Source organism: Apostichopus japonicus, chromosome 14 (genome assembly GCF_037975245.1).
Source record: "Apostichopus japonicus isolate 1M-3 chromosome 14, ASM3797524v1, whole genome shotgun sequence".
NCBI classification, from domain to species: Eukaryota; Metazoa; Echinodermata; class Holothuroidea; order Aspidochirotida; family Stichopodidae; genus Apostichopus; species Apostichopus japonicus.
Window position 1 is genome coordinate 7,042,836 of NC_092574.1, and position 15,886 is coordinate 7,058,721.

Genomic DNA, 15,886 nt, shown 5'->3' on the forward strand with positions numbered 1-15,886 from the left:
TACACTATGATATATGGCATGCACTACTCACTCGACATCTGCAAAATGTTGATTTGGCTGCTTCATCTACTTTTTACCTATCCACAATTATAAAAGCAGGATAACGTTTGTTTGAGACAACCAAGTTTCTGTACAGACAAACAAAACCAGCTTTGTAGGTTGTTCGGTGGATGACTAGTTGTTGACATCAAGTTCAAATTGCATTGTAAACTAAATTGCATAACTAAATACCCCCCCCCCCAAAAAAAAAAAATAGGTAAACTGATTGAATTGGTATCACCCTCAATTACTTTGGCGATACTGAAATCAAACAAATATAGTAGGCATGTTATGCACATACCAGAAGGAGAGTTCTACGAGCCCAAGGCTGGTTTTATATACCAAACCTATATGTCTCTCCCACAATGTGCATATTAATCATTCTTTGTTATTTTGGCCCATTTTGCGACAACCAAATTCGCTGTTTGGACACAACGAAATAGTGTAACAATAATAGTAAAACCTTAAAATTGGCCATGCAAATTGGCCAGTACCGCACAATACTATTGTACATATTTGTACATATTAAAGAGACACAACAAAAGTGTTTTAATTAATGTCACAGGATATATTCATAATGAATATATCGCAATTGCGCTGTCATATAATGATATACTGTACCATCATTATTTAATGCATATGAATAAGGCATTTATACTATATCATATATTTTACTGAATATATTAGTATAGTGTTCTACTGCTTTGCTTTCTAGTAGAGGGTTCTACAAGGATAAATATTGAATATTACATTTTGAGTTACAATTTCAGATAAAAATCCATATGGTTAAATTCTAGCACCTATTTTGTTTATTTATTTATAACAGAGTTATTTTCAAGGCAACAATTTTGAAATCTGATAATTTAAAAAAAATAGTACCAGATATTCAATTCACTTCAGTTTTTATCTGAATCAATCACCTGTAACAATCAAACATTACTAAGAGATAGATTAAACATAAGAGTGATAACATCAGTATTGACAAAAATAATAGGAAAATATATTTTAAATCTCAGAAAGTACAACATACAGGGGAGAGAAAATTGACTGATTTAGGAGACTACCATGAGGGTTAAAGAAGAAAAACTTGTGGAAAAGAAGTTCCAGGAGAGAAAAAACCCCGAAAAAACTAGCAGACACTAAAGGACTAGTAAGAGACTGACATATACTAAGAATACAATGCAGATCCCCAACCTGCCCACACCACAATGTTCCCATATCACTATGAAGCAGGTTACACATCTGAGATTTAAGACAACCAGAAGTAATTTACATACACCTCAACAAAACTTACTCCTTGACAGACTGTCATTCAATCTGACATCCATTATTTTAGTCAATGTTATCGGAAGATTAGCAAACTCACCCCCTTGACAGAATGGTCCGGTCTGGCACCCTGAGCAGACACAGGTGTAGGAATCACAGTTTGTTGCACTTGGAACACAGCCACCACCATTGCCACACTGGTTGTTATCACATGGATTGGAAGCTGATAAGACAGGAATAAATCACAAATTAGGAACTGAAAACAGTAACATCTTTCTCATCAAACTCTCCCTTAACCTCCAGCCTTCATTAGACATCAACCTCAGTGTCACAATAGATGCCACCAACTGAGATCGCCAGCTCAAAAGAAGTTATACCATCCATATACAGAACAAGTTAGACCCATAAATTGTATTGAACATTTATCATCAATCTCTTCCACTTACCTTCACCACCTCTGGTATTAAAAATGTTATTACATGAATTACCAGTTGTAACGCTACCAACGTCCAGGTGTGGGAAACTCCCTCTCACGGAACCAACCGGAGGGGCGGGGTAGGTAAGAGGGAGGTACAAGAAAGACTAGAAACCGGACATCACACAGCTAAAGGGTAAAGTTAATAAGTATATAATTCTCATATGATTCTTTACACTAGTTTAGATACTGTACATATATATATGTAACACATAGCTGCGCTAGGATCGGGCACCATTCATGACTGTCGTAGCCTTACAATCGCACAGCGCAGGGGTCGGGCACTGCACAGGAATTGAATAATTCAGGCTGGAGGTGTCCGGCAATCGGCAGGTCCCGGGCAGCGCAGGTGTTGTGCAATACGCAGCTTCTGGGCAGTGCAGGTATCGGTACAGCGCTATGAAAATACATATTTTAAAAATCGGTGCTTCTATCATACGTTTCTCGCAGCCAAACGACACACATCCAGGAGAAACTTTTATTTAAATACCCCGTTACAAGTAACCCTTGTGGACTCTCACTTCCGTACATACACTGTGCAAAGGCCTTGACCAATCTGAGACTACCTGTACAGTCCTACGATGAGCCGCGACCGATGAGGCCAACTGACACACCTAATATATTCCCTGTCCGTAACAAGCACGATTGAACACCCAAACACAAGTTAATGATAAAACTATTCTGTAACCGTTGCGTGGCTTTAAAATGGCTTGTTGCCTCCCCACAGTTCAGCGGACGTTTAAATTAAATACATGAAACCCGTAGATTTTCGCTACATAGGTTATGACAGACTATAGAAACAACAATATGAAGAATGATATAGGGCAACGAAACAGTCACATCTGCCATTTCACCTTTCCTACACAGTTCTCCTTCCCGATGCAACTCCTTTCTTCCCAATTGAACATCAGCTTCGTTAACACATTGTCTTTTTTACGACTATGACAGGTAGTCGACAACACATAGAAACATCAAAACGCAGAACATGTTACACCAAAACTTATGATATGTTTCATACTTGGCATTCGCCAGACTTATATATCCTTCTTTAGAACACCCATCATACTTCCAAGAGACTGGTAACTATAAACCAATCTGTTCTTGTAGATGGTATGATACTCAACTGTCCACCAGTAAGCAAGATCTACATAAAGGAGAAGAGCCCTCAAGCTGCAAACGTTGATAATACTCACATATCTGGCAATTAGCACCAGTAAAACAAGGTGGACATTCACAGAATGTTTGAGTGCATGATCCAGCATATACTCTACATTGGCCACCATTCTGACACTGGTTATTATTAGTACATGGATCCTGAGCTGAAATAATAAAAAGCACACATTATGTCAACCTTTTCTTTATTTTCATTTTCCTTCCATCTTTTCTATGAATCTTAGTTGTAATTGTTTTTTTCTTTATCTTTTGCTTTCAATTCTGTAAAGAGGTCCGAGCTGCTGCCTTGTAAAACCATCTAATTTTTCTTCAGCTCTCCTTCACTATTTTGTATCTTGATACTTGCTACATCTTTGTTATTTTTCTCTTTTGGTTTGGGTTTCGTTACACTTTTGGAAATAAACTGAAGTGGACCGAACTGAACTAATGTCTATTTCTCTCTCTGCGTTAGTGTTGAAATGGCTCAGTCTATACCTATAATGCTGCCTGTAACTTTTTACCTTATTGATTCGTAGCTGAAAAGTCCTTGCTGCCGACTGGCAAATGCAAGCTAAATTTAAAAACACAGCTAATTGATTGCTTAAGTCTAAAACAAATCAGGCTTAATACTGAGTGATGTAATGGTTTTTTAACTTACAGACACTGCATGTATCTCCAATGAAACAGTCTGGACATACACACCAGAATCGGCTGTTATCCACTGCAAGGCAGACTCCTCCATTAAAACAGGGATTACTGTCACAGGGTGAAGCTACATACAAAGACACAAATGAAACAACACTTCGTTTTAACCACCCAAAATGAAGGTTCATTATTAACATACAATACAACAGATAATGCATATAGAATATTATATAAAACAAGACGTAACGAAACATTGTTACATGCTTTTAAATTAAGCACAATTAGAGGACTCTTCGTAACTAGTAGTACGAGGATGGGAAGACTCTCCCTAAATACTTCTGTTTTAATATTACTAACTTTTCTGTCAAACTCCATTTACTGCTACCTTGGCACCAAATTGTAAATAACATTCAGTGTAGGCGATTGCCTGATGGCTTTGAAATATTGCTATATTGAGTAAAATATTTTAGATTAATGCATTAGCTGAAAACAACCAAACAAAAAACAAAACTTAGTCTTTTCAGATCAAATGCAAGGTGAAAGTCTTCTTAACTTTATAGCGGGATACCCAGAATATAACAGACAGTAAACAAATTTACAGAGCATGGATTCCAAATTTATCATACACTACTGAACTAGTCTAACAAGTAGAATGGAGCGCCTCTCCTTAAAGACCGCCTGTTCTCACCTTAGACGAAGCAATGAGAAAGGTACCAGTTGGTCAATAACATAGCTTTTACACTCTCTTAGTGCCTCGAGAAACATCTAAAAACGTAATCAAACTTTCCAGCAGTTAAGGAAATTTCAACTCATGCACCAAGGAAAGAAGATTGTTTTCATGTCCATCTAAGCTTGTATTATTTTGGAAAAGATGACAACTATCATTAGCAACAATAGATTTTAGAATACATTTAGAAAAGTAAACAAGTAGAATATATCGGTAGCCTATTATGAAGGCTGAAATTTGGATTTGGCAAGATCTGATGGAATATTACTTGGCATTTGTTGGCAATGACAGAAAGTCAGAGCGTAACCTGCTAATTCCACACACACAAAAATTGTAACAGAGATGATGTAGTTAAGGAAAGTCTTAAAATGTAATGTAAAAGTATTTTACATAAAGTTTTGTAGGACCAAACTTGTTTGGGATTTGACAGAACTGTCAATTTGACAAAATGTTTCTAACCACACCGGTCTCCAGTCTGAAATCATATAATACATAAATATGTTCTTCATCAGATTTTTCCAAAGTTACAACTCTTTAAGTTAGAGATAGAGAGAGAGAGAGAGCAGTCATTATGGTTGTGTGGGACATTATACAAACCTGTGTTAACTGTGACTGTGAATGAACAAGTTGCAGTCAGAGGTACTGCATTGCTGAATATGTAAGTGACAGTTGTATCACCGAGAGGGAAATAAAAGCCACTGTAAAACTGAGGATCGTTAGAAACAAACACAGAACCAGAAGTATCCTCTGCTACCGGAGTTGGGAAGCTGACGACACCACCCGACTCTCCTGTCAGTACTGTCACCGCTTGATCTGGAGGACAGAACACTATGGTGGGAGGTCCACCTGCAAAGAAGGAACGTGAAACCAATTGGAACACTGAAGATTGAAGAGCAAACTTCTATCAATCACTATATCTGGCAATAACCAATATCATGAATCAGCCAATGAGCTAATCTATCAATCATGGAGCAATCATTTCAACCTAACAGACATTTCTTACCAGCAATTCAAATCCATCAATGAATTAAATATATTGTAAAGAAAAACCTGACAAATTTGACCAATAAGTCTATCTATATCAATCCCTTTAATTCAATTATTGAGTTTGTGATGAGTATAGATAGACTTTGTTGGTATTACGACTTTTGATTACTACATGAATAATACACAGTGCTAGTTTCATAATGGAGAACTTACACGATAGGTACTCATTTAAAATTACCTACCATCTACCAACATGGCTGGTCTCATTAACACTATAGAAATCAACTGCTTCCTACACCTTTGATGCTAATTCTGAATTAGATCTTGAAATGATTTTGATGAGTAAAAACTACTTCAGGAATTAAAATTTTGCAATAATTAGTCAATAAAGTCATTGCGATACACAATATCGTTTTTAATGTTTTCCTTGTAATTCTGAAGCTATGATTTGTAGAGTTTCCATACTACCATAACTGAGGCTGAAGGTGAAATCTACCATACATAATTATACTTAACCTTCAGTTGATGAGAAACCATCCTGTTATACAACATTATAAGCTTTAAAATAATTCCTTTTCTTTTCATTTGTAAACAAGCACGATGGTATTGAGAAATTAGGTCTACTTTAGCAAAGTTTCTTAATTGTCTATTTGTGATATTTACAATATACTATCAGTATTGCCATTTTCCATTTATATCACTAAATGGTGAACAATGGTTCATCAGAACCTTTTACAGTTTCAACAGAGCGTTCTAATTTCATTCTCCATTTGCCATGACTATCCCTTCTCATTAGTTACTAAAATGTCAACAAAAGTTAATAACCAAGTGATAGTAGCCCACATATAGGCCTACACAAAATAAAAATGATCTTGCATGGCCTCTCAGTTACTGATTAACGCTAAACTTTACCAAACATAGAAAAATAAGAGCATCTCTGTAACTTCCCCCTTTCATTTTCTTTACAAAACAATTTGTGCCCATTTTGCAACTTAATTTGGGAGTGCAGTGAAACAACAAGTCTAACGTTCACTAAAAGCTGTAATAATAGCTAAATTGGTAGACAGATCCAATACAAGATTTCTCTTGTGAGAAATTTGGCAAGTGTCCAAGGTAACTGTCAGTCAGTCCTACGTACATGAAGCATCTGGGAAATCCTTTTGACATACAAGATGTAAAACGTATATCACATATTCAAGCCTAAAAACAAAAATTGTGGTATCAAGACTAAACTTCTACTTAATGTCATCCATCAGGAGGTACCAATTGTTTACCCTCATCCATTTCAATGTATTATCCCATGAATTATCATGTAACACCCACTGTACAAAGACAATATATATACAACAAATTGAGGGTACAAACGTTCCTTTTAATATAGCCACACAATCTTGTCATGTCAATATGATGCCAACCTAATTTACAAAGATCAATCCTCTCAGACTAAAAGCTTAATACTGGTTTTTACCAGGAGGGTTTGATTTCACCTCAAAGTGGGAAAACCTCAAAATTCTTTGACTATATTTAATTGCAAATTACACATATAAGTCATTGCCGACATGCATGTAAACAAACTTCCTTAAATGATTAGAAAATAGAGTATTATAATTACTTTACTACCTACTATTAACTACCTAAAAAATTTGGACCTCTGTTGACTCTGACATTTGACCTCCACCAACTGCAATAGCATTATTGTAATCTATAAGGTGCAAGCTACATACCACATATTACGACCATCCACCCCATACATATTGGGTTATTGTGTTTCTAAGACATAGCTTCCTCACAATAACAACTCCGCACAGTACTACACACACACACTATCATCATCGCATAGATTCCCTTTGCCTTTTTGACAAGGAATCAATATCCCAAGCAACAAACACTGGAACCAATTAACATACATTAATTAAAGTAATATGTTTAGGAAAGTACAACATGGAAATAAAATCAAGGTACCATGCTTTGACTATGAAAAAACTCAAATTCAACGTGTTTCTGAAGAAAGGGTCATTTTGTTGTACAAAGTATGGCACACTATGGGAGCAAATACTTAATATCATTCACGTGAACTGTGAATGTGCAAGATTGTGACAACTCTTAAAACTGCCGCTCTTGAAACCTTTCCATCTTATATGAATTGAATGCAAAATAAATTGGATATTTGGATTTTCTCTTTTTAAATTTATCTATCTGTTTTTTGGGGGGGGGGGGGGAGTTTCTTTATTTGCTTATTTGAAATGAAACTGAAGCCAAATTGATTTACACCTTTATCAGATTCCAGGATCAATTCATCATGATAAATCAGTTAATAATAGCTTTGATAATGCTATGTGTTTAAGAGATGGCTCCTCTAACGTGCAACAAGAAACAGACAAAATATCATCCAATTATTAGTGAAAAAGTCTAAATGAGTTTTGCTTACTTTAGGCAAACTTTTAGAGAAGGTTGTTAATTAATCTGTGATGCTGGTTGTACTACATGATCAAGTCATATTAACTTAAGACCATCGCGCACTGCCCGACTGATCGCTACCCAACTCAACCAGATTGTCTTCGTGTGGGAAATCGTGGATAGTCTGGCAGTGCGGACAAGACTACAACTAATCAAGAGTAGTGAGGGAAGTTTACTCATAAAGCCTCAATTAGTACTCTAGAATTAATTAGAAGATTGTGCTTCCGTTTCAATGCAGAGATCTGGATAAACAAGATATAAGAACAAATGAAATTTATAATTGGATTAAACCCCAAAAGGTTACATAGTGTGTAATCATGTGACCAATTATATGTTCCTGAATGTCCTCAACTAATTCCCTTGACTAAACAAGGCAAAATGAAAATCGATGAGGTTATATATCACGCAACTCTTGTATATCCTTACCGACGAACACACTGAAGGTACAGACATCTGATAAGCCAAGATTATCTGAGAATGAGCATGTAACAGTAGTAGTTCAGCATTCTTATGAATGCAGGATTCTGTGTCTGGGACCCAATGTTTTAGCCAGGGACTCAAAATCTTCAAATTGCTTGGATCTGGCGGACACAAACTTTGTATTACATAACAAACTCAAAGTACACACACTCAACACTAGGCCTATGCAAAACATATAAAAAAAATTTTTTGAATGAACATCTTTCTTTCTTCTTTTCAAACTATCCACAACTTCTGAAAAGAACAAAAACTTCTTCCAATCCTACCGATGATTGAATTTGTTTGAAAAAAAATAAATCATAACGATTAAGCGCAATGTACAGTGTTAACAATTTCCATTACTAAGACTTTCATGCTAAAATATAGTCAATGATGCTTGTCCAAATTTCCAGTGATTTGATTGGCTAATAGTCCCTTATTCAATGTCTGCAGACATTCTTGCATCTGTAGTGATCCATGAACATAAAGTATGCAACTACACGAACTGTATTTATTCTTACCTAAACACACACTGAAGGTACAGAAATCTGATAAGCCAAGATTATCTGAGCAAAAGCATACAACAGTAGTACAGGGAGTTCCTGGTGGGAAAGAGCTTCCAGCTGGAGGGTTGCAATTGACTGCTAGAGTACCTTGTTCAGCATCATTACAAGTAGGGGATGTTGTGAAACTGTTAACAGTGCCAACTGGACAACCAGAAAGCATAGGTGCAGTGTTTGCTGTTGCTGAATGAACCAAAGAAAACCACAACTTGAAGAAATATAAAATATATGAGATCATTTGATTTTAGAAGTAGAAAGCAGTTTATTTTCTGAATTCAATTGTTTTTATTTAGAGTATTAATTTGAAATTCATGCATAAAGGCCTAAATTAGTATTCTAGATTTAATTATAAGTAGTGCTTTTGCTTCAACATTGAGAATCTGGATAAAAGTTTAAGAAGAAATGACATATATAACTGGATATAACTCCAAAATAAAAATAAAATAAAACTGTTAGCAAACTGCTTATCCACTAGAGAGCCTGTGTAATAGAATGTGTAAAAGTAAGTTGGCCTGACGTTTCGATCCTTGTAGGATCATCTTTTCAGAGGCTAAATGACAAGTAAAAGTACAGTAACAGAAGGGACAAAAACATGCACAGAATACAGACAGGTCAATGAGCACGGTGAACACAATGAGATGGGTGAAAGGGGATTATAAGTGGACAAGGCATGGAGAGAAGAACGCTTCAGGGGAAGAGGAGAGGTAGGAGATAAACAGTGGAGGGACAAAGTGAGGATTAAACGAACAGGGTAGGGAATAAACTGGAGAGGGACAAAGACAGCAATGTGTGGAAAAAAAAGGAGGGGAAGAGAGCTATGAAAAGGTGAGTGAAGGGGGGGGGGGGAAACAAAGGGAGAAGGAGTGGGACACAGAAGAAAAGTTAGTCATGTCCTTCCTGAATGTTCAGCCCATGAGGTTGAATGGTGCGAAGGCATTGCATCCACAGCCTCTCTCTGCTGATTCGTACTAGGTCAGGACGGCTACCTAAGGATTCAATCCCCTGTAGGGACATGTCGTTAATGGTATGGTTGGGAAGGTTAAAATGTTCTCCAACTGGGGTCTCCAACTGGATATAACTCCAAAAGTTACATAGTGCGTCAACAAGGTGCAATGCTGCCTAAAGTCCTCAAATATTTCATTTGACTAAATTACAGAAAACAAACAAAGACAAAATGAAATTCAATGAGATTATATGTCATGCAAGTCTTGTGTTTATTCTTACCTAAAAACACACTGAAGGTACAGAAATCTGATAAGCCAAGATTATCTGAGCATGAGCATGTAACAGTAGTAGTTCCTGATTGGAATGTTGTTCCAGCTGGAGGGTTGCAATTGACTGCTAGATTACCTTGTTCAGCATCATTACAAGTAGGGGATGTTGTGAAACTGTTGACAGTGCCAACTGGACAACCAGAAAGCATAGGTGCAGTGTTTGCTGGTTCTGAATGTACCAAAGAAAACCACAACTTGAAGAAATATAAAATATATAAGATTATTTGATTTTAAAAAGTAGAAAGCAGTCTTAGTTTCTGAATTCCACTGTTGTGTTTTTAGAGTATTCATTTGAAATTCATGCATAAAGGCCTAAATTAGTGTTCTAGATTTAGTTATAAGAAGTGCTTTTGTTTGAACAAATGATGGATAAAAGTACAAGAAGAAATGACATTTAAAACTGGATATAACTCCAAACAATACATAGTGTGTCACCAATGACCTATGTTGCCTAATGTTCTCATCTATTTCCCTTGGCTCTACAGAAAATAAAATAAAATGAAATTCAATGAGGTTACTGTATATGTCACACAAGTCTTGTATTTATTCTTACCTACACACACAATGAAAGAACAGACATCTGATAGGCCAAGATTATCTGAGCAAAAGCATACAACAGTAGTACAGGGAGTTCCCGGTGGGAAAGAGCTTCCAGCTGGAGGGTTGCAAGTGACTTGTAGATTACCTTGTTCAGCATCATTACAAGTAGGGGATGTTGTGAAACTGTTAACAGTGCCAACTGGACAACCAGAAAGCATAGGTGCAGTGTTTGCTGTTGCTGAATGAACCAAAGAAAACCACAACTTGAAGAAATATAAAATATATGAGATCATTTGATTTTAGAAGTAGAAAGCAGTTTATTTTCTGAATTCCATTTTTTATTTAGAGTATTAATTTGAAATTCATGCATAAAGGCCTAAATTAGTGTTCTAGATTTAATTATAAGTAGTGCTTTTGCTACAACATTGAGAATCTGGATAAAACTATAAGAAGAAATGACATATATAATGGATATAACTCCAAAAGTTACATAGTGCGTCAACAAGGTGCTGCTTAAAGTCCTCAAATATTTCATTTGACTAAATTACAGAAAACAAAAGGAGACAAAACGAAATTCAATGAGATTATATGTCACACAAGTCTTGTATTTATTCTTACCTACAAACACACTGAAGGTACAGCCATCTGATAAGCCAAGATTATCGGAGCATGAGCATGTAACAGTAGTAGTTCCTGATTGGAATGTTGTTCCAGCTGGAGGGTTGCAATTGACTGCTAGAGTACCTTGTTCAGCATCATTACAAGTAGGGGATGTTGTGAAACTGTTGACAGTGCCAACTGGACAACCAGAAAGCATAGGTGCAGTGTTTGCTGGTTCTGAATGTACCAAAGAAAACCACAACTTGAAGAAATATAAAATATATGAGATTATTTGATTTTAAAAAGTAGAAAGCAGTCTTAGTTTCTGAATTCCACTGTTGTGTTTTTAGAGTTATCATTTGAAATTCATGCATAAAGGCCTAAATTAGTGTTCTAGATTTAGTTATAAGAAGTGCTTTTGTTTGAACAAATGATGGATAAAAGTACAAGAAGAAATGACATTTAAAACTGGATATAACTCCAAAAAATACATAGTGTGTCACCAAAGACCTATGTTGCCTAATGTCCTCATCTATTTCCCTTGGCTCTACAGAAAATAAAATAATAGAAATTCAATGAGGTTACTGTATATGTCACACAAGTCTTGTATTTATTCTTACCTACACACACACTGAAGGAACAGACATCTGATAGGCCAAGATTATCTGAGCAAAAGCATACAACAGTAGTACAGGGAGTTCCTGCTGGGAAAGAGCTTCCAGCTGGAGGGTTGCAATTGACTGCTAGAGTACCTTGTTCAGCATCATTACAAGTAGGGGTTGTTGTGAAACTGTTGACAGTGCCAACTGGACAACCAGAAAGCATAGGTGCAGTGTTTGCTGTTGCTGAATGAACCAAAGAAAACCACAACTTGAAGAAATATAAAATATATGAGATCATTTGATTTTAGTAGTAGAAAGCAGTTGTACTTTCTGAATTCCACTGTTGTTTTTTTAGAGTATTAATTTGAAATTCATGTATAAAGGCCTAAATTAATGTTCTAGATTTAATTATAAGTAGTGCTCTTGCTTCAACATTGAGAATCTGGATAAAAGTATAAGAAGAAATGACATTGATAACTTGCATATAACTCCAAAAGTTACATAGTGCATCTACAAGGTGCAATGCTGCCTAAAGTCCTCAACGATTTTATTTGACTAAATTACAGAAAACAAAAAAAGACAAAATGATATTCAATGAGATTATGTCATGCAAGTCTTGTGTTTATTCTTACCTACAAATACACTGAAGGTACAGACATCTGATAAGCCAAGATTATCTGAGCATGAGCATGTAACAGTAGTAGTTCCTGATTGGAATGTTGTTCCAGCTGAAGGGTTGCAATTGACTGCTAGATTACCTTGTTCAGCATCATTACAAGTAGGGGATGTTGTGAAACTGTTGACAGTGTCAACTGGACAACCAGAAAGTATAGGTGCAGTGTTTGCTGTTGCTGAATGAACCAAAGAAAACCACAACTTGAAGAAATATAAAATATATGAGATTATTTAATTTTAAAAAGTAGAAAGCAGTTTATTTTCTGAATTCAATTGTTTTTTTTTAGAGTATTAATTTGCCATCATGCATAAAGACCTAAAGTAGTATTCTAGATTTAATTATAAGTAGTGCTCTTGCTTCAATATTGAGAATCTGGATAAAAGTATAAGAAGAAATGACATAAATAACTGGATATAACTCCAAAATAAAAATAAAAATAAAACTGTTAGCAAACTGCTTATCCACTAGAGAGCCTGTGTAATAGAATGTATAAAAGTAAGTTGGCCTGACGTTTCGATCCTAGCAGGATCTTCTTCAGAGGCTAAATGACAAGGAACAGTACAGTAACAGAAGGGACAAAAACATGCACAGAATACAGACAGGATAATTAGCACGGTGAACACAATGAGATGGGTGAAAGGGGATTATAAGTGGACAAGGCATGGAGAGAAGAAAGCTTCAGGGGAAGAGGAGAGGTAGGAGATAAACAGTGGAGGGACAAAGAGAGGATTAAAGGAACAGGGTAGGGAATAAACTGGAGAGGGACAAAGACAGCAAGGTGTGGAGAAAAAAAAAGGAGGGGAAGAGAGCTATGAGAAGGTGAGTGAAGGGGGGGGGGAGGAAACAAAGGGAGAAGGGGTGGGACACAGAGGAAAAGTTAGTCATGTCCTTCCTGAATGTTCAGCCCATGAGGTTGAATGGTGCGAAGGCGTTTCATCCACAGCCTCTCTCTGCTGATTCGTACTAGGTCAGGACGGCAACCTAAGGATTCATTCCCCTGTAGGGACATGTCGTTAATGGTATGGTTGGGAAGGTTAAAATGTTCTCCAACTGGGGTCTCCAACTGGATATAACTCCAAAAGTTACATAGTGCGTCAACAAGGTGCAATGCTGTCTAAAGTCCTCAAATATTTCATTTGACTAAATTACAGAAAACAAACAAAGACAAAATGAAATTCAATGAGATATGTCACGCAAGTCTTGTATTTATTCTTACCTACAAACACACTGAAGGTACAGTCATCTGATAAGCCAAGATTATCTGAGCAAAAGCATGTAACAGTAGTAGTTCCTGATTGGAATGTTGTTCCAGCTGGAGGGTTGCAATTGACTGCTAGATTACCTTGTTCAGCATCATTACAAGTAGGGGATGTTGTGAAACTGTTGACAGTGCCAACTGGACAACCAGAAAGCATAGGTGCAGTGTTTGCTGGTGCTGAATGAACCAAAGAAAACCACAACTTGAAGAAATATAAAATATATGAGATTATTTGATTTTAAAAAGTAGAAATCAGTCTTAGTTTCTGAATTCCACTGTTGTGTTTTTAGAGTACTCATTTGAAATTCATGCATAAAGGCCTAAATTAGTGTTCTAGATTTAGTTATAAGAAGTGCTTTTGTTTGAACATTGAGAATCTGGATAAAAGTACAAGAAGAAATGACATTTAAAACTGGATATAACTCCAAACAATACATAGTGTGTCACCAAAGACCTATGTTGCCTAATGTCCTCATCTATTTCCCATGGCTCTACAGAAAATAAAATAAAATGAAATTCAATGAGGTTACTGTATATGTCACACAAGTCTTGTATTTATTCTTACCTACACACACACTGAAGGTACAGACATCTGATAAGCCAAGATTATCTGAGCAAAAGCATACAACAGTAGTACAGGGAGTTCCTGCTGGGAAAGTGCTTCCAGCTGGAGGGTTGCAAGAGACTTGTAGATTACCTTGTTCAGCATCATTACAAGTAGGGGATGTTGTGAAACTGTTAACAGTGCCAACTGGACAACCAGAAAGCATAGGTGCAGTGTTTGCTGGTGCTGAATGAACCAAAGAAAACCACAACTTGAAGAAGTACAAAATATACAAGATTATTTAATTTAGTAGTAGAAAGCAATTTTATTTTCTGAAATCCACTGTAGTATTTTTAGAGTATTAATTTGAAATTCATGCATAAAGACTGAAAGTAGTATTCTAGATTTAATTATAAGTAGTGCTCTTGCTTCAACATTGAGAATCTGGATAAAAGTATAAGAAGAAATGACATTTATAACTGGATATATCTCCATAAGTTACATAGTGCATCAACAAGGTGCAATGCTGTCTAAAGTCCTCAAATATTTCATTTGACTAAATTACAGAAAACAAACAAAGACAAAATGAAATTCAATGAGATATGTCACGCAAGTCTTGTATTTATTCTTACCTACAAACACACTGAAGGTACAGTCATCTGATGAGCCAAGATTATCTGAGCATGAGCATGTAACAGTAGTAGTTCCTGATTGGAATGTTGTTCCAGCTGGAGGGTTGCAATTGACTGCTAGAGTACCTTGTTCAGCATCATTACAAGTAGGGGATGTTGTGAAACTGTTGACAGTGCCAACTGGACAACCAGAAAGCATAGGTGCAGTGTTTGATGATTCTGAATGTACCAAAGAAAACCACAACTTGAAGAAATATAAAATATATGAGATTATTTGATTTTAAAAAGTAGAAATCAGTCTTAGTTTCTGAATTCCATTGTTGTGTTTTTAGAGTACTCATTTGAAATTCATGCATAAAGGCCTAAATTAGTGTTCTAGATTTAGTTATAAGAAGTGCTTTTGTTTGAACATTGAGAATCTGGATAAAAGTACAAGAAGAAATGACATTTGAAACTGGATATAATTCCAAACGTTACATAGTGTTTCACCAATGACCTATGTTGCCTAATGTCCTCAACTATTTCCCATGGCTCTACAGAAAATAAAATAAAATGAAATTCAATGAGGTTATATGTCACACAAGTCTTGTATTTATTCTTACCTACACACACACTGAAGGTACAGACATCTGATAAGCCAAGATTATCTGAGCAAAAGCATACAACAGTAGTACAGGGAGTTCCTGCTGGGAAAGTGCTTCCAGCTGGAGGGTTGCAAGAGACTTGTAGATTACCTTGTTCAGCATCATTACAAGTAGGGGATGTTGTGAAACTGTTAACAGTGCCAACTGGACAACCAGAAAGTATAGGTGCAGTGTTTGCTGTTGCTGAATGAACCAAAGAAAACCACAACTTGAAGAAATATAAAATATATGAGATCATTTGATTTTAGAAGTAGAAAGCAGTTTATTTTCTGAATTCAATTGTTTTTTTAGAGTATTGATTTGAAATTCATGCATAAAGACCTAAAGTAGTATTCTAGGTTAAATT

General features: G+C 36.0%; 1 protein-coding gene across 3 annotated transcripts in view; it reads right to left on the reverse strand.

Moving 5' to 3' along the window:
- LOC139979620 (uncharacterized) overlaps positions 1-15,886 on the reverse strand; it is a 53,364-nt gene that overhangs the window by 21,197 nt on the left and 16,281 nt on the right. For all 3 annotated transcript variants that reach the window (XM_071990596.1, XM_071990597.1, XM_071990598.1), the window contains 14 exons: positions 15,499-15,723; positions 14,897-15,115; positions 14,286-14,510; positions 13,679-13,897; positions 12,419-12,637; positions 11,805-12,029; positions 11,203-11,421; positions 10,598-10,822; positions 9,995-10,213; positions 8,729-8,953; positions 4,902-5,150; positions 3,591-3,704; positions 2,974-3,099; positions 1,406-1,528 (listed from right to left, as the gene is read on the reverse strand). In XM_071990596.1, coding sequence (XP_071846697.1) covers positions 1,406-1,528; positions 2,974-3,099; positions 3,591-3,704; positions 4,902-5,150; positions 8,729-8,953; positions 9,995-10,213; positions 10,598-10,822; positions 11,203-11,421; positions 11,805-12,029; positions 12,419-12,637; positions 13,679-13,897; positions 14,286-14,510; positions 14,897-15,115; positions 15,499-15,723 — 2,832 coding nt within the window. The remainder of the gene's footprint in view (positions 1-1,405; positions 1,529-2,973; positions 3,100-3,590; positions 3,705-4,901; positions 5,151-8,728; positions 8,954-9,994; positions 10,214-10,597; positions 10,823-11,202; positions 11,422-11,804; positions 12,030-12,418; positions 12,638-13,678; positions 13,898-14,285; positions 14,511-14,896; positions 15,116-15,498; positions 15,724-15,886) is intronic.